The 20,125-nt window shown below is 45.8% G+C and overlaps 1 protein-coding gene across 9 annotated transcripts in view; it reads right to left on the minus strand.

Moving 5' to 3' along the window:
* Positions 1-20,125, minus strand: part of dnc (phosphodiesterase dunce) — a 708,859-nt gene that overhangs the window by 90,974 nt on the left and 597,760 nt on the right. Inside the window, exon 1 of one of the 9 annotated variants that reach the window (XM_075671526.1) lies at positions 10,086-11,383. The exons of the other annotated variants lie outside the window; for them this stretch is intronic. Within the exon in view, the coding sequence (XP_075527641.1) occupies positions 10,086-10,207 (122 nt within the window). The 5' untranslated portion in view covers positions 10,208-11,383. Of the gene's footprint in view, positions 1-10,085; positions 11,384-20,125 lie in introns of those variants that run through there. 9 annotated transcript variants of the gene reach the window in all.

A 20,125-nucleotide genomic window follows, 5' to 3' on the forward strand; every position in this document is an offset into this window, starting at 1 on the left:
CCAAACCTATATTTCAAGTAGGGCCATCGCGAAATTGAAGTTAGCCCACCACCAAATTTCAGTTGGGCCACCTTCCTGCCCGAAACTATATGTTGGCCCACATGCAAATTTCAAGTTTGCAAATTTCAATTTGGCGCACGCCCAAATTTAAGTTGACCCAGCTCCAAATTTCAAGTTGGTGCACCCCAAAATTTAGCTTGGTCCACCCCTGGATTTCAAGTTGGCTGAATCCCAAATTTCAAGTTGGCTGAATCCCAAATTTCAAGTTGACCCAATCCCAAATTTCAAGTTGACCCAATCCCAAATTTCAAGTTGACCCAATCCCAAATTTCAAGTTAACCCAGCCCCAAATTTCGGCTGGCCCACCCCTAATATAAGCTTCCCCATGCATTTTATAAGGAGTCCTATGTATCTCTTTAGGTATCCTGTTTTCATTTAATTTTTTGCTTTAAATTGTTCGTTATCGCTTAAAAACCTTCAAATTACATAAATTTACACTATTATAACGATTAAATGTATTAATTTTGCAAATAACCGTTTTTGTGCAGATACACGGCATTACAATTTTAGCGTGGCAGGGCTTTGGGAGCTTGCCAAAGAATACTTACGCATTAAAATATGTCTATTGAAAAGAGCAGAGCCAATGTGCACTCTCAAAATTTCATCCCCAAGTCCCACTGAACTGACGCAGTGGCCAATAAAACGTGAGCATCTATTCTTTAATGAACTAAGCGTTATTCTGAACGCGTGAAAAACCCGCTCGTGTTGTGAGCGAACACCAGCAGCACTTCATCATAGCGGTATACAACACGATATACAAGGGTATTTCTATAACCACTTAATCCGGAAGATCTGCAATAACGCGGACGCATGCACAGACTGCTACTTCGCGCATGCAATGACGCCGAGCTCTGGTGTACGTTGCGTGCGCGCTGGAGGCTGGGGATATTCTGTGTAGTGCACCGCTCGATCACAGGCATCGCGCCTGGGGGAATCGTACGAGAAAAATGCTTTGTTGTCATTTCGGTTATTCAAGCACGCGTACGAGGTTCCCTTGTTCCGTGGCGCCTTTCCTCGCTTCGGTGTGCATGAAGGGCTAGAGAGAAATACCCGGCGCGGCATAATACCTCCTGAAAAATGCAGAATGCTTGAAACGACGCCGAAGGAATCGGCGCGATGCCGTAGCGCGCCGTCTATGACTTGATGGGAACTCGTCCGACTGGTTCGCCGACGATAGCGTGAACGAAATGAGAGACGATGCGTGGGCGGTGTGCGTCGCTGATAGAGACCACATGCAGGCGCGGATGCACTGCAAAAGATTCTGCGGAAACCGCTGCTTTGCTGAAAGGCAAATAGGGATGCGCAGAGGCAAGGAATAGAGCTAGAGCAAATGCCCCCCCCCCCCCCCCCCATTATTGGGGAAACTATTACTGGCCCTTGTATGTGCGCTATCTTAGTAACGCTGAAAAGGAGGCACCCGCAAATGGCACCGTTTACGTCCGGCGCAGTGCAAGAGCTGGGGAACTTGTCGTGAGCGACGAAGATAGCAGAGTGAACGGACGCATTCACGAAAAGGGGGAGATGGGATTTCTCGATACACTAGTGCCATTAGGAGGAGAGCGAAGAGGGAAGACATGTTTCACGGCCCCGGAAAGGAACTCTCCATTAAACTCGGATGTCGAAAAGGGAGGCCGGTGGGGCGATCTGGACGACTGGACATGAGGACGCGGCCGGATATTGTGCCCGTGTCGAAGGTCCACGAGGCAGCAGGTGTATGTTTGATAGCACACCAGAAACACGATCAGATATGCAGATGAAAAAAGAAGAAATAATGGGGAGCGAGAAGGTATAGTCGGGTGGGGGGCGACGACCTCAGGATCTTCGACGTGTTAAAAGGAAGAGACATTACAGCAGCACGTTCCATAGCTGAACGAATGCGCAACCACACGACGAATTTCTTATAGACGCGTTGTGGTGTACTTGAAGCGCTGTCATCCGGCGTCGGCTCATTCACTTTAACCTACGCGATTACCACGCTTTAATGACAGCTGAGATGCGTTCCATGCGCTTACTGGTTAAAGCGGATATCACGCGGTCATTACGGCAGCCATGACAGCGCATGTACATCCTGCGCCACTAAATGGACGCGCCGAATTATCAGGCGACGCCAAGTCCAATACACGTCACAGAAACGTCCACCACGTCCCTACGTAGTTTAATCCCATGCTTGTTGGGATGAGTGAATGTCGATTGTTTCGGAATGTGTTGACTTCAATCCGATGCTTTTTTGTATAGTATTTACCATAGTGCGAGAATACTTAGAATTGGCTAGGCATAGAGACAGTAATTATTACCTTATTGCTTTAGCATGCTATATTTTGTGTGTCATCAGACCCCGTTTGTCAGTCAGAGTATGCTGGAAGCAGCAACGAGATCGTCAGTCACGCGCCAGCAAATCATCTAGTAACACCGCTACCAAATTCGTGTGTCACGACACATCCAAACATAAATGAACTTCCTGCCACGCAAGACAGTTTTTTTCTTCTTAACACATTACCCGGACATATCTCTCTCGTCGGAATCCAACACGAAAAATACTCCTAAAGCTCTGCGGGCGTCATGACTACGGGAAACTATGTAAAATTATCGCAGGCAGCGATACTCGGCGCAACAAGGCGTAAATATTTGCTTTTTAGCCCCTTACGAACCTCTCGGCTTGGTCAGAGTAAGCCTTTTGAAAACACCACCACTACCGACAACAACAACGACAAAATCTATCAGAGAGGCGGCTTATTTCTTTTTATATTTTTCTGAGCAGAATAAAATATTTAAAAATAAACATCGTTCACGCTACGGCCGGAAGAAAATAACACACCCCATCTGCACATACTAAGGGAAGTCACATGCGAAGGTTGTGGGCTCGTTCCCCACCTGCGGCAAGTTGTTTTTTGATCCACTTTCATTTCCATTAATTTATCGTTTCTTTATTTCATTTATTAAGCACAAGTAATTTCCCCTATGTTGCAATTGGTGTCAGTGTTTGTTGGCTTCGTATAATATGACTAAAAAAATCGGGGCCCTCGGTTAACCCCCTTTTTTCTCGTTTAAAGACACAAATAGTGTTACCACAAACTTGTGTGCTTGCGTGTTGTGTTTTCATGCAATTGCAAGAAAGTAATATTTCCTTTTCTACTTAAAACGTTGGAATTATTTTATTAATATTCCTGAAAAGTGTATTCGGGATTTTGAGATAGCCGTGTGTAAAGAATCCTACTTTCCATTTTTCTTTAATGAACAATTCAAAAAGAATACGCCACTGCGAGATGAACAATAATATCGTCATGCGAGACCGATGTATCACCTCCCAATACATATTTACGGGATGAATTTGAGCCAGATGTGTATCGTCGTAGCCTACAGAGCCACGATCAGTATTCACAAGAAACTATTACGCTAGAATTGTTTGTGAGAGCAAATTGCAGCCAACACTGATGCTGGGCGTATAATCAGCGAAAGCCGCCAGCCAACAGCAAATGACAATTACGAAAGAAAAGCCCTGCAAATTCGGCGCCATGACCCCGGTAATAAGAAAACGACAGGACAAAAAAATAAAGAGTAGGCGGCGGGGCATTGTGAAAGCAGCACAAGCGGAGCTCCAGAAAGCGTCCAACATCTCAAGCAAGACAGAGCCAACAGCTCAAGCAAGACAGAGCCACCCCTTACCCTATACCCCCAACCCCATCGTTTCTCGAAAAGGCATACAGAATAAGAATGAGCACAAAGAAAAATGGACAAGTACTGGAAATTGCAGCCTTCGGTTTCCGCGATGGAGAGGCATTTGAAGCGTGACAAACGTGGAGAAGCATGTGTATGGATCACATATCCACGTCAGGTAGCACACGTCGTGCAGGGAACGCTGAACGAAGATGAAATATTACGAGAAAGCCACGACGCTGGCTGCGGCGCATGCACATATTTGTGTGTGTTTATACATACATACCTTCACCAGACCTCTTCAATCTTGACTAAGAATATTATATATATATATATATATATATATATATATATATATATATATATATATATATATATATATATATATATATACTGTACACACACACGCAAGAGAGTAATGTCTGGTTTTTCCATTTTCCTTCGAGCAGACAACGCTTAGCGAGCAAAAGGCATCGGGCATCGGCCGCTTGCGTCCGATTGCCTAGGATTCTCACAGCGTTTCGCTTTATATTAAAAAAAAAAAATCTTTTACAGCACTGGTCGAGATCGGAATTGACCGCATAGCTTTATCTCCGAAAGAGTTCTTGAAAGGTGGCGAGGGGACGTGCGAGGCCTACAAATGCCGATCATGTGCAGGAATAGTCTCAGTATCGAGATGAATTTTTCATTGCGCCTCAACCTGCGCCGGACTTTCCTCCGGTCGGGCGCGTGGTCACGAGCGGACATTCGTCAAAATTTTTGCAGATTTCCTCAAACTTCGCTAGACTTTAAATAAAGCATGCGTTGACAGCCAACAACAAAAAAAAAAAAACCGAACGTTTGGTGACGTACATTCTAAACACCAGTCAAAGGACCTCGCCTAAGAGATACTGATCGCCTAGTGCCGTTGGCTTCGCAAATCACATGTGCAATCAAGTGTCTCTACAAAGAAATGACCAGTATAACGGAGAAATATTTTTGTCCCGGTTCTATTGTGAGCTGTGCGGTGGGCGACCTTTACAATGAAGTGAGGAGTATAACGAACGATTTCGGAGGCCCCAAACGCTTCGTTATAAAGGCATTCGACTGCATATGCATATGCTACACACTTAGTTAAATTGTGACTTTCAATAATGAAGCAATAGTTGCAGGTCAGCAATTTGATTGCCTCCGTGTTCTTACTGCGACCGCAATTAGGAGCACAAAACTGGATCGCGCAACGTTGTGCTGGGTTTGGTTGTCATGCCGACTCAGAGAGGGGTGGCGTCTGTGCCAGCACATCGGAGGCTACATCGCAGCACTACAATCTAGCTGACGAAGATGACGCTGCTCGCATCGCAATGACAATCGTTACTCTAGAGAACACGACGGTGTCCGATCTGAGAACCTGCTGCTGCCGCAGTACACGAGCTCAGAGTTGGAGGAATGGCTGAATTTCTGGATGGCTCCTGATTTCTTTTTTTTTTTCAAGCACGCTGCTTTAAACGGACAGACAACCGCTCAGAAGCCGAATCGAGACCACCCTGCTGACGGAAAAATTGCCTATCGTGTTGGCGTAAACAAGCCCTGTTTTTCTTGTTAAACGTGGAGTTATACTTTAATTCTTCACTAGAAGTTGCGAGAAATGACCCTTGGTGCCCCACGCGGCAAAAACATGAAGATGCATTTTTTTTTTTTCGCATCTGTGCTTTGGGAAGTAACCGCTGCAGGCGTAAATACCACCGAGGGCGAGCGTTTCGTGGCGCCATAAAAAATTGGGTCCTTAAATATCGATTGCTAGTCCCTTTAACACCAAGTCAAATAAATAATGCCTCTTTCACAAGTTTTACAGCTCTTATCAGGGCCGTTCGGTGATTTCACAGGCTCACAGTACATCGCAACGCGAACCAGCCGCAAACAATAGCGCAGCTGCCGCCGTTTTTTACCAAACACGCCAGAGGAGCGGAACAGACCGTCGAACTAGTCGGCCCGTGGACAAGGAGCTGTGTGTACGTTTGGGCATCACTTTGTCCCATTGCTGGGCGCTGCAAGTTGTTCATCACTGGAATGACTTGCCCCCTGCCACAGAGGCCAGTTTCCAACGAAATCAGTTTCGGAAATTTTACCTGATCTCATACGTTGACACTAAGCTCAACCATTAAGTAATACCTCTTTAACAGGGTCCTTCGAGGTGCTCGAAATAAATAAATAAATAAATAAATAAATAAATAAATAAATAAATAAATAAATAAATAAATAAATAAATAAATAAATAAATAAATAAATAAATAAATAAATCCAAGTCAGCACTTGCCGTTTCGAATAGAATAGTGGACATTACGCTTGCACCTTTCTTATTAAGTTGCACTCCTGCCAGTTCTTAGCTTTGGGACACCTTATCATGGAATCCAGGGAAAAGAGGGGGAAGGCGGGAGATGGAAATTCAAGACGATGAGCAAAACGGGAACAAGGTGAAAGCAGGAGCCAACGTTTCGACAAGTGGACTTGCCTTCTTCAAGCTTGAAGAAGACAAGTACACTTGTCGAAACGTTGATCTCTGCTTTCACCTTGTCCTTGAAGAAGACAAGTCCACTTGTCGAAACACTGGCTCCTGCTTTCACCTTGTACTCGTTTTGCTGATCGTCTTATCACGGTATATATCTTTGGGGAAAAAAGGAAAGGAAAACTGAAGACTCATAAAAGAGGCAGTTCATTTTCTGTTCTACTAAAGGAGTCTCTGCGAAGAGGGTGAGCAATCCGTGTCTTCTGGATGTGCAACAGAGAGGGGGAAAGTAAAGATAGGAAAGTAACCTCGACAAGACAACTGCATGCCACGCGCCACATCAGTAAGAAAAGATCGGCCGTTCCGTTGCACCACCCGGGATGCACTTCGTCATGCCGTCAGTCGCGATTCTCTTCTGACACTGCACGGAAGACAAGCGCGCAAACGTCGTGGAGGCCGCGTCTGATCAGCGACGGTGCCCGAGCGAGGCGGGGAGACCAGGTTCAGGAGCAGCTTGCCCGCTCTACTTTAGAAGAAAGTACGGAGGCAACGCCACAGTCGCCATATCGTGTATATATTCACAGTCCTCGCTATTTAGTCGCAGGTAAGCAGATTAGATAAAGACGCTGATTTTTCACTGATCTAGCATTCACATGAGAAGACGGTGGTGATAATGTTAGTACGAACTGTATAGGCTCACCGATCTTCCGAGAAATGTGTGAACATTTTTAAAATGCGAGTTTATTTTTCGTAAATAAACTTTCAATAATATAATAATATTTGGGGTTTTACGTGCCAAAACCACTTTCTGATTATGAGGCACGCCGTAGTGGAGGACTCCGGAAATTTTGACCACCTGGGGTTCTTTAACGTGCACCTAAATCTAAGCACACGGGTGTTTTCGCATTTCGCCCCCATCGAAATGCGGCCGCCGTGGCCGGGATTCGATCCCGCGACCTCGTGCTCAGAATAAACTTTCAACATGAGCCGCTTTTCGTGGTAGTAAACGATCAGCGACCAGCTAGTAAGTGGAAGAGACAGCTTTTCAATGTCACTTTCTCTTTAACTACATAATTAAGAATCTGGCAACACATAGGACAAGCTTTCGCTAATCTTTGTAATGAATACGACGCAAGACTAGTTGAAAGCGTGCAACACTATATACCGAGCTTAAAATGAGACTGAAGACGAAATCAAGCAGCGGCGTGAGAGGCATGGCGTAAGGGACGCGCAGAAACGCAAGTAACCGAGCACTTGACAAACTCTGTTCTCTGCGGCCTCTTGGAAACCATGCAACGGTTTTTTTTTCCGAGCGTGAAACAAGCCCGTGAATGCACGCAAAGTGCCTCGAGCGGCCAGTCGTGCGGCAATTTTGTGTGCATTTGCGGTCTTTTTATCACGCTCGGAAAAACACTTTTATGTAGCACGTATTGAGCAAGATAAAGCTGTATCAGGAGTTTTTCATATCGCTCTACAATTTTCTCATTGACACTTTTAATCTAATTATAATGTTAGAGAAGTTGATTAATTAAGACTAATTATCTAATTAGGCGGAATGAAAAAAATTGAGTATCTACAAGCAACGGCAAGCAAGATTATCCTTGTTCTGCCCACCTACGTGACATTCGCATAGTTTTAAACTCTGGCCGAAGTTAGCTGACACACCCTGCATGTACATTCTCAGCCAGCGCCGCTATTTTGGGCACCGTAATATTCCACCATAGTGTCGAATTTTGTAATGGCGGCATTTTGAGCCAATCAGAGTGGCCGAAGTAGCCTTCTGGGCCAATCAGAGCTGAGAAGCTGGCCAATTAAAAACAATGCCCAGAGTAGCACCTCAGCATGGGATACGTGGGTACATTAAGTAATTTATTTTAAACTACTGCAGGCCTTGCGAAGGCCCTAGCCGCAGGGCTAAGGGCATATAAAATAATATACTGAATGTGAGTTGAATATTAGAACATCGATTTGCCTAAACTTGTCCTTTTGGCTTCGAAAGGGTCTGTGACTGAAAAATCTATCCCCTTTAGCGAAATCATCATCATCATGACCATCATCAGCCGATTTCCCTATGTCGGCCGCAGGACAAATTTATAACGCGATATTTCAAGACAATATTGCCCGGAAATGCAAGAATTCAGAATAGTTATGCATCTGTGCAGAAACTTGCTGCCTTCGTGCCCTATCAAAAATCATGTCTTTGTTGTTTATAGAGATGAAGCGTAATGAATGACTTGAGCGGAACGTCTGAAGTCACAAGCACGAATGTTGGCAAATCGATATAGACTGTTACCCACGATTCCCATGGCAGCTGAAGAACCGTAGCGCCGGAGTCCCCTGTTGTAATTTCTTGCAGCACCTATATAAGCAGCTAGACACAGTAACAAAAAACTCCTGCGTTAATAAACGAACGTCGGGGAAGAACTCCACGCTATGTCGCTAGGAACAGATAGTGTAACGCGAAGTTCTCGGCCAAAGTTGTCGGCAACGAGCGTTTGTTTATCAATTTACGCGAAGCGACGAGTGCGAAGCCCGCTTTATCGCGACGTTCCGCGCGTTCGATGACTGCAATTTTCCCGGTCAGCTTGGGGAAACCGTGGGAGAAGCCGGCAAGGCGGAAACGGACGAGAACCCTTTCGCTCGTGACCTTGACCGTGAAACCCCTACGAGTCGCTGGCCGACTGGGCTTCCTTATCCACGTATCTTTCAGCGCACTAGCAGCGGCACCGCTACTACCCACACGCAGAATGTTTCCGCTTGGGGCTGTAACCGCGAACGCTTTCCCAGCGCTGAGATCATCGATTAAAAGAGACAGAGAGAGAAAGTAAAGGCTAAGCGCTCCCTAACTCGAGTAATTCTATCGCGTCAGTCGGAAAATCATGACTCACCCGCCACGAATTAAAGAGCCGCTCGTGTAATTTTTACGATAAATTTCATCACATCGCCGGCTGAACTGGCGAGTGTGTCACTGTTCCAGCTAAGGAGATCTTATGGACTGGTTTAAGAAAACAACGAGGAATAAGCAGACAAAAAGTAGGTTGTCCCGCACGAAAATCGCCGTCATGAAACGATGATTGAGCAGACCAACACTTGAGGTACAATCGGCGCAAAAGTTTACGAACTGCGGTACCTGCGAAAATGTTGAGCTTCCGAGCCGTTGACCATGTGACCTGTGAAATACCCTAGCCTGCATAACCTATTGTTCGCATATGCTATATTGCCGACCAGAACTCTGACTACCAGGTTGAGCGTGCCCGTAATAGGGAAAAATTCAACCTTTTCTGATATCACACGGTCCGTAAACACTTGACTTCGGCTATTCAGGTTAGTAGCGTATGTCATACTTCTTCTGCTGCATGCCTTGATGTCACGCTAAATGTTCGTCCTTGTGTAAGATTATTTGAATGCCACCTCTAAAATGTTACCCATCACCGTGACGGCCAAATACAATGCTGCTAAGCGTGGACAGCTGGCGTAGTTGGTTGTGAGTGGCATTATGAAACGCCGTTCCAGCGCACAAATAAACACGGACGAGCAGAGAAGCCCTTCTTGTTGTCCTTTTCTGCTCGTCCGTGTTTATCTGTGCGCTGGAACGGCGTTTAAAAATGCGATACATTTTTAACACTACCAACGTTCTCTACTTCGCACCAGCGTGTTTTGGTATACGCAGCTGAATTTTTGGTTTATGTAAAGAATCATCTGGCAGCCATGCGAAAGACGCATTAATACGTAAGTGTTGTCATTTCGATGACATTTAAAAACTTAGAGCTTGAGGTATCTCGCTCTAAGTAACTTTCAGTGCCATATTTTCGCTGAAAGAGCCCACGCGCACGAACGTCTTCGATTCTGACACGAGTGCGACGCTACATAAAGCTTGGTTCGGAATTACCTTGCGGTGAGCTTCCGAGCCGGCAGCTCGTTCATCTTCTCCCAGAAGGAACATCTCGACTTGATACGCAAAGCGCTCGTGCTTAGCGTGCGAGGCAGGTGAAGACCCGGGTCGCGCGCCATCTCCGAAACCACGACGCCGGCCAAGGCGTCTTCGAACGGCGACAGCGGCGACAGCACGGCGCTCCGTACGAAATCCACGGCGACCTTGCAGGCCTCGCCGGCGACTTCGAGCACGAAGACGACGGTGACCAAGTAGACAGGTAAAAAAAAAAAATTCACTAAATTCCCGCGCACCACTTCACGAAGACGATGCAGCGAGCAGAAGACGACGATGCTCCAGAAGACGATGCCCCGCGGTTCAGAGCCGACGACTGGTGGGCTTCCCGGATGAGAAAGACCTTGCTACAAACGCGATCTCAAAACTGTTTCTGGCACAGACGTCGTCGTATGCAGGAGATGAAGCGATGTGGCATAGCGACAATCAGGACCGATCCTCAGACGGCGTTAGTCTTCTCCAGAAGAACGCGTAGCAGACTAAACTGCACCGCTCGCCCGCAGCAGACGACTGTTAAGAGAGGCAGCAGAAAGCACAACCGAATGCGCCGGGAAGAGCAGCACACGATGGCACGTTAGTAGCAGTAGCAGCAGGCAGCGCGCGCTGCCAAGGGACGAAGAGCCTCCAAGACGCAATGACGTCGTCGCCGTCCCAACTTTTTGATTGGGCACTCGAGTTGCACAACGTCGTCCGCGTGGCCGCTCGCTATTCCTAGTGACAGCTGCCGCTCCGCTACGCCAGAGCCCGCCGGCGACAGCCGACGGCGATAGTTCGACCAAGAGCGTCGGTGAGGCAGGCCTTATCCTTCAAAGCGCCGGCGCGTTGGCTGCCAAGAGCAGCAGCGATGCCGTGAAGTCGAATCCATGCGGAAAGCGGCGAGACGAGCACCTCACCGACGCGCTCCACGACTCAACACAAGGGCGCACAGGAGGAACGCGCGTGCAGACCGCAGGCGTCCGGCAAAGTGGCGCGAAAGCGAGAAACCGTGACCGCCTTTTTTTTCTGGGCCCCCGAACGGGAGAGGAACTGCGAGCGCCGCTCTCCTTTTGTTTTGACTTTTTGTTTTGCTTTCCGGGAAGAAGCGAGAGGCAGGAAATCCGATGCGCTTGCTACAACAGCGGGTAGTCGGCAATGGAGAGCGTAAATATGAAAGTGTTTTCGTCGATCAGCTAGCGGAAACTGTTAGTCGGGCGCTTGAACAACGGTAGTGAGCCAGACAAGACGACACAAACTTGGGGAGGTGTGCTCGTTCTGCTCAGAGGGCGGAGCATCGACTTCGAAGCTGGTGCGGTGGGGTAGAACGCGCTGCGCGCCGCCGCCGCGCGCCGGCGCTCTCAAAGCTTGCAGCAGACGAACTCGCGAAAGAGACGAAAATGTAATAAAAGGAGGGCCGACCAGCGCTACGCGCGTGTAGTGAGGGAGAGCGGCAGGCGCGGGCTGCGGCTAAAACCCGGCACGAGGCAGCGATGAACAGGAGGGAGGCGAAGAGGCGATGCGGAAGAAAACGGAAAACGAAACAGAACTCGTAGAGGCGCGTAATTTGCGTGTTATAATGCGGATATTTGCTCAAAAATTGTATGACTAAAGCGAAGGGCACGGTATCTTGAGCTATTACCCAAACATTCCCAAGAATAAAACTTTAAGTCGAATGAAATGAACTTGATTATATTATAAAGAGCTCGAATAAGACTGAATAATTGATCACGAACATCAATAACCTCAGATAAAAGCCATAGGTGTGTGCTTCTGGTTGGTTTGTTGCTTGTTGTCTTCTCGCTCTTTCGCTGTAATTTTGCACGCAGACTACCTTTAAAGAATTAAGAAATCGTGCAGATATATTCAGTAACGGCATAAACAAATATATACGCAAATGAAGGCCAGTTTCGGCGATATACATCACTAGGTCAGCACTGACACATTCTGCAACTGAATTCTTTCTTCAATATTTTTATGCTGCGTCTGAAGACGATCTTCTTCATTTTTGATCGTAAATCGACGAATTAATAAAAATTCACAAATTAAGTTTTAACTAATTACATTATGGTCCATATTGCAATTTACAAATTCTAGCCGTGGAGTTCGCAAGGTGGATCCACTTGGAACGAATTTTCAAGCACACACTAGCTTCGAGATGTAAATTCCCGAACTTCGCAGAGAAATGCATTGGCGTTCCAGTTGATTTGTTAACAAAACGTTTTGTTAACAAACAAAACAAAATTATGTGGTTTTACGTGCCAAAACCACTTTCTGATTATGAGGCACTCCGAAATGGAGGACTCCGGAAACTTCGACCACCTGGGGTTCTTTACCGTGCACCTAAATCTAAGCACACGGGTGCTTTCGCCCCCATCGAAATGCGGCCGCCGGGGCCGGGATTCGATCCCGCCACCTCGTGCTCAACACCATAGCCACTGAGCAACCACGGCGGGTCGTCGGCCTCACAATAAATCTGTTCACTACTACTACCTAGAATATAAATACTAGTGAAGTGACTAAGATGTTCCCGAATGAATCAGTGTAATTGCTGTTCAGTGACTGACTACATTTTGTAGAACTAATAATAATAATAATAATAATAATAATAATAATAATAATAATAATAATAATAATAATAATAATAATAATAATAATAATAATAATAATAATAATAAGAAGAAGAAGAAGAAGAAGAAGAAGATGAAGTAAAAGAAGAAATAGTGAAGGTTTCCACAAGGAACCCCGTAACTTGCTAAAATGTAATGTAACGCAAAAAAGAAAGAAAAAAAGGAAAGCATGGCAAAGAAAGACAGTTCACAATGACCAGACTACAAGGATACAAGGTGATCCTACTAAATCCTCAGCAGGCATTTTGGCGCCTCAGGCGACATCAACCAATACTTACGATGACCAACAATCCTTTCGTGTAACTAACCCTTGGTTAAAGCTTATTTTGACCCTTTCGTGATTTAGGTTGCTTATACTTGTCGAATATTTTTGTCATAAGTCATAAAAGTCTTCAACAATCTCTACTGTGAAACGGCTACCGTACAAAATCGTTTTCGCTGCGTATTTGGATTGTTTGTCGCAGATAAATTTCCTTTTTTTCCTACTCGGCTACTTCCACGATTTCACGATGACAGAGGATCGTACATTATGGCGGTCCTTGATGTTTTTCAGGCCCGCTATTATTATGTGCGCACGTGATTTCGTCGCGACCTTTATTGCGAGTTTATCGATGACCTCGCAGGCGTGCCTTGTATGCCACGGCTCACGTACTGTAACATTATGTAACACCGCGCTCGCTTCCTTATGAAATGCTTGTAAATACAACCTGCTCAAACAGTACGAGCACACTCGCCGCGATAAAGAACCTACGTACGACTCAGCAACAAGGAAAAGAAAAGAGAAATATAATTCGATGACCGCGATAACTTAGACAAACAAACACGGCGCCCACGCGATCAAGATTGCCCACGCTCTCAGCAAAATATACGCCGTGACATTTACGCTGATATGGCGCCGTTTGCAAGCAACAGAAGCGATACACACACCTGCGCATTTGCCGCAGCTTATTGCAAGACAAAAGGGCATACGAATAGTTGCCGCGAACGCTTCTTAACCGTAGACCCACGTGATGCATCCCGCAGACATTCGAAAGCAAATATAGGGGACACGAGATGCGACAAATATATATATATATATATATATATATATATTCGGAGCCTATGCATAAGGACTGAAATAAAATCGCAAATTGCGCCTGATCGACGAACGACATGCACTTAGACGATTCCACGTTGCACGGCTGCGGTTGGGAGGAGTTAAAATGTTTTTGCTGATGCCTTGGTCACTTGACATTTGCTTTCGACTGTGCATTATAATGCACATCATACATTCTCATGATTAACACTCAGTCGACTAGGTAAAATATTCTCCCCAAATATAAAGTTGGATTCGTGTGAAACCGTGGAAGCGGTTTAAGTATGTTCTTGGCATCAGTTTTAGTGGAAATAGACACTAATTTGATGCATAGGCCGCTGTATTGTCACGGACGACGAAAAGGTTCCGCCAAATTCCTTTGGAATAATGCGCGTTGACACGAAAGTCATGGGGCATCAATATCCCAACCTGGCACACGATGTTACGCATTCATCTTTGTGTTTAGCCAAAGAAAAGCGGTTTTCATCACAACAAACGCGAGGAGGGTCACCCTCTCAATATATATGGAGATGCGCTGCCGTCCATATCTAAGCGTGGTAAATAAACTGAGTTTTTTTTTATTTTCGCTGATATACCATACCAGCCGATAATAAGAACCGACTTTCTAAGTGGTTACACTACCGCGGTCTCATCGGGTCTGAGAAGGATAAAAAGAATTAAATTGAGGAGTCTTACTTGCTAAAACCACGATCTAATTATGAGGCACGCCACGGAGGGGGCTCCCGATTCATTTTAACCACCTGGGGTTCTTTAACGTTCGCCCAACGCACGACACACGAGCGCTTTTTTCACACCGCCGCCACCGGAATGCAGCCGTCACGGCCGGGATCGAACCCGCGACCTTGAGCTCAGAAGCACCACGCCTTGACCACTGGGCGGGCTACCGCGACGGATCAAGAACGATATACGAATCTGAACAAAACAGAGGAATGTCTTCCTTATTCCGCGTGGTGAAAGACTGAGCGGTTATTGCCGCACATATCGAGGTTCTGTGGCCCGGTGGCTGCAAGGCGAACGCGTGCAGCCGAGCAAAATAGGAGCCCCGCTTCGAAAACGAGGAAATCACGCGAGGATAGCGGCGAAACAAAGTTTCCGGGTCGATTTGCCTCTGTTCGTGTAGTGAAGGGGACACGAATCTGCTCGTGTGTTTCTTTCTTTTTTAAGACGATACGAACGCGCGCATCTGCGTTTTGTGCCGTTAGCCAACGCGGGAGCGGTCTCATTAAAGAAGAAGAATGGAAACATTGAGGGGGGGGGGGGCGCCACAGGCAGCGCCTTGATACGTCAGAGGCCTGACGTCAAGGAACGGAGCGCTCGCGCTGCAGGAGGGAGCGCGACCGCACTTTTGCACGTCGAGTTTGTTTCAGCCACGCTGGCTTGAGGAGGAAATAAATTACATCGGTGAACTTTCGGTGTCGATTGCAAGTCACGTGTAACTGCCGTAAAACAATAATTAAACGCTGCATCGATAGCAGCACAGCGACGAGACTCATGAGCAGGCCACTGCTTTCTATAAAGGCCGAGAACGACAAATACGACTGGTTAAAGCGACACCAAAAGAGGAATATTAAGTTCTTTTTTTATCATTTTTAGGGTGAGCGAATAGTGATTTTCGAGATCGAATTCAATACGAATCGAATAGTACCAGAAGCGAATCGAATCGGATATCGAATTCTTTGCGAATAGTTTTCGAATAATGAATAGCCGTTATCTCGAATAATATAAAACGATGTTCATATCCCAGTATTCTTAATGTTACCAAGTTTCTCTCATTACACAGAACGTTAGGAAACGTTTTTAATAAAAGCCCACAAGGGGGCTTCGTATCAAGCAAGTAATTTCTTCGCACGCACAGGTTTCTTCAGAGTGTGCGAATGATCGCTGTAGAGTCTGTAAATTACGCCTACTTAGGTGACGTAGCCTGCTCCACTACGCAAGTTCTCATGTTTTATGTCTACACTATGCCCCCAGGGGTGAACATTTAGCGCACTCTTGCTTAAAATTTATGTTTATTTGGACGCATTCGACGTCCTGAAGTATTCGAAAAGTATCCGAAAGATATTCGAGTTTAGGAATACTGTCTATTAGACTCGAAGACCAAATCGAATAGGACTCTATGCGATTCGTTATTCGAAGGTTTCGAATATTCGCACATCCTTATTTTTCATTCAGCTGGTCTGCCCAACGGCATAAAACTTGAGGATGAATATATATATATATATATATATATATATATATATATATATATATATATATATATATATATATATATATATATATATATATATATCGACCGTGGCACGGCCAAAACGTAAGCAAATAAACATGGATTTTTCGTATCCTCGACATGCCTAAGCACATTTTTTGCGGGCCTACGTTGCGCCAGGGCACGCCCGAAGTAGATGGCGGGCATTCGCTGCAGACGCCGGAGCGGAGCACTTCGGACATTGGACATTTTCTTCATGCGATTTACTCTGGGTAAAAGCGATGGCTGGTATAAGGGAAAAACCCCAGCCCGAAGTCTCCAGTGAATGACTTCCTTCAACTGAGGAACATTGTAGGGAAGCGAGAAGAAAAGTGAAGAGATAAGGGTGCGTGCATGGCTACATTTTGCTTCCGCAGCAGCCAAACAGCTACACTTACAGTGAGTGTCATACGCTCTGTGGTTCAGCGTTGCGTTTTATAAATTATATGCCTGCCTCATAGGAATGGCGAAAAGCCACTTGGGCGATGCATGCAACTGTGATGAGAGATTCACTCACTTCCCTCGTGCTGTTGTCCACGCTAACGTGTCGAGAGGCAAGTGACGTGTGCAGTACTTGATAGATTGGACCATCGTCCACAATCGGAACAAGAGGTGCTATGCGAGTACTCTGAAAGTAGCTCCGCGCAGAAGGCTATATCTGCGTTCCTAAAGTTCCCGAGGTCCACGGGCTTACACAAAGTGTGAGAATGCTCCTTGCTATAGTTGCTACCGCTGGATCGCGTATACGCAGTTTACTTTGCTTTATGCTCATCCCTCTTTCATTTTCTGTCTCCACCTCCCCGTGCCGGGTACCTAAACAGTATAGTTACCCTTACAGCCTTTCTACACATTTTTTTACTCTCTCACAGTGAGAGGAGGCGTAATCCATAAAAGACCCCCAAAAAAATGTGACAACCGGGCCGTGTCTCTAAGCCTCTGCCACGACTAGCTGCAATGACTTCCGCCCTGCGAAAGCTGTCTCGAAAGTCTGGGACTAGAATGACTCCCGAGGACTCCTGCAGCAAGCATCGATATCAGAAATGCTCGTAATGAGATTGATCCTGCCATCCACGAAACGGCAGCATCACTTTTAAGATGCATCTAACGAACACAAGAGGCATCATTTCGTACGTGTCCTCTACAGCGAGCAGAATAAGAGGAACCGAGGGGCTCAACTTTCCTTATTTAAAGCGTTATGAAGCAGACAGACAAATGCAACGAACATAGGCCAAACATTTTGCACGGCTGGTCGGCGTTCGCGCGCGGCTGTCGATGAGAAGCCGCACGTAAGTTGGGAGAGTTTTATGAATCTGGCACGTGAATCCGTTTGCACACGACTCTTTGCCAGAGAGTGCCCACTCGAGCGCATCGGCTTGTTTATTTTGCAGCACCGAGGACGACGGCGCCCCGCCCTACCAAGCTATGGAAACGCACTAACTCTATAACGTACTTCGCGTATTTCATTTGCACAAGGTCAGCAGGTGCTCAAGGTGTCTGTTCTGTTGGTTCGCGACAGCGGCTAAAAGGCGCTTGGGCTGGTTATGTCGCTTCATTCTTTGCGCTTCTCAATTGACTTTCCTTTATTCTGTTTTTATTTATTTATATTCGTAAGGGTCTCGCAGCGAAGCCATCCGGCTTCGAAATAGCATTTAACGACATTAATGCACCTATGTCTAGAAGTAACAAACACACTGCATTAAGTAATTCTTGACTCGGAAGCCCTGTAGTACTTACAATAACGAAAATCGTGCTCAAGGCTTGAGCGCTCCGAATGTGACGTCATCTGTAGGTATGCCGACGTTCGAATTGCAAACCCTGTTTTGAAAATCGAGCACGTGGTGCATTTCCGCCCTGCCGCGTTTCCAAGCAAACAGATCGACCTGCGGGCCATCAAACCCCTAAGAGATGGGTTTTGAGCCGATCAGGAAGTGCCTCGGCATGACGAAAAAAACAAAAACAAAAGTTCACTCCGAACGCCTAGGAGTGCACTCGACCCAGTCGTTTCGGTTTCACGTAAGCTATCTGTGGCAAAAACACATCCTGAAGGGTGGCAAAATTCTCCCCGAGTGCATTGAAATGACCACCAGATGTCGCTTCCGCTTGGTTGATGAAAATGCAAGAATGAAAAGCATGCATAGCATACGTGATTAACTCAAGCGTGCGAGGTGACTATTTGTCATTTCCCCGTTTACGAGGGGATGCGACTAAATCATCATCATCATCATCATCATCATCATCATCATCATCATCATCATCATCATCATCATCATCATCATCATCATCATCATCATCATCATCCAGTTTAGCGTCACAAAGCAACACCGTGGCAATGAGAGACGCCGTAATCGAGAGCTGCAGATTGAGTTTCATCAACAGGGGTTCCTTAACGTGCCTCCAGTGTTCGGTACGTGAGAGTTCTTACGCTTTCATTCAGAAGAACGCGGCTTCCGACGGTGGGGATCGATCTCGCAACCCTCATGTTCCATATTTGCAAGATGAAAGGGTCTTGCAATAGTCATCCGTCAGCAGCATTGTCAGAAAAAAAGCAAAAGAATACTTCTGGATATCACAGAGCCTCATACATGGCTGTGCTTCGCTCGGTGGCGTAGTTCCCAAAAAATATTCCCGGAGGGTACTCTGGCCTTGCGATCATTCCGCTACCATGGGAATGAGCTACCAGGGTAGTATAACCTTCGTGCTTGTGACCTGTGATCCTCTTGTGGCGTTACTTATGGCACTTCGTTTTTCTAAATTTTCAAGAAATGCCTTTCGTAAACACAACAAGACAATGCGTCTCTACGCACGTGCATATTCATCGCGAACTGTTGGACTTATAACGCGATAATTAGATTAGAATCAACAATCTACAAAGTTACAAAGCCTTTCGAAACCAGAAGGACGAAGTCAGACAAATCCATGCACTACACCCATCATTCCCTAGCTGGCTGAACTACCATATTCGTAGAGACTAGCACAAATTTCATTCAGTAATTTGTGTAGAAACCACTGTGCTGCTTAACGTAGAAATCACCCAGGATCGTAGCACATGTCATGTGTCGTAGGGCCACGCTGTACTCCACTCGGTGCACATTATTAATGTACGTATGCACGCGACTATAGACGCTTAGAGTGTGGGAAAAGCGCATAGTGTAATAGGACATATTTTGTTAGCATGTGGCAGCATATATGCAAATGTAAATTAGCACTATGCTCGAGTGCTTGGACTTTAATTATGAGAGCGAAATGTTTAACGAATCTCCAATGAAGAATAGCAAAATACGACTGGGTTATTGTTCGCATAAAGACAAGAAACACACATAATAAAAAGAAAACAACATAAGCGTTTAACATAAACATAAGAGCAATAAGTTTCTATCAGCTTGGATGTTTCGTTAAGATGAACGAGAGTTCTTGAGGGCTTAGTTCGTGAAGCGCAAATGGGCACGACATAAAGGAACGCAACTGTCATAGACGTCAACGTCTTTTTTGTTCTTTTATTTCTTTTCCGTTTGCGCTGCCCAAACTCGGTACTTAAGTATAATTGAAGACTATCCTGTGAGCGAATTACTTTCATTCATAAGGGCTGGTAGGTGGCCCGATTTTTATTAATCATGTCATGGGAAGCCACCAAACAAAGACGCCAAGGACATTGAATTGAATGGAAGGAAAGAATTTGTGTTTTACTACTACAACTAACCTTGGGAGTGTAGTAAAACATAAATACCCAAGAAAGTGGATGGGGAAACGGCGCCGTGGTAGCTCGAAATATATATATATATATATATATATATATATATATAAGGCAGGGTTGTTAACTAGCCAAGGTCCTGTTGGCCACATTACGCTGGGGAAGGGAGAAGAGTAACAGAAAGAAGGAAGAGAGAGAGAGAGAGAAGAGAGAGAGAGAGAGAGAGAGAGGTGTGCACGGACATCACGACAGAGTCAAAGGCGCTCGCACACGCCAAACGTTCTGACAAAGCACAAAAGTGCCTTCACTGCCTTCTGAGCCGATGATCGGTGGGGACGATGTTCTAGTATT

The sequence above is a fragment of the Dermacentor variabilis genome, chromosome 10 (assembly GCF_050947875.1).
Source record: "Dermacentor variabilis isolate Ectoservices chromosome 10, ASM5094787v1, whole genome shotgun sequence".
Classification (NCBI taxonomy): Eukaryota; Metazoa; Arthropoda; class Arachnida; order Ixodida; family Ixodidae; genus Dermacentor; species Dermacentor variabilis.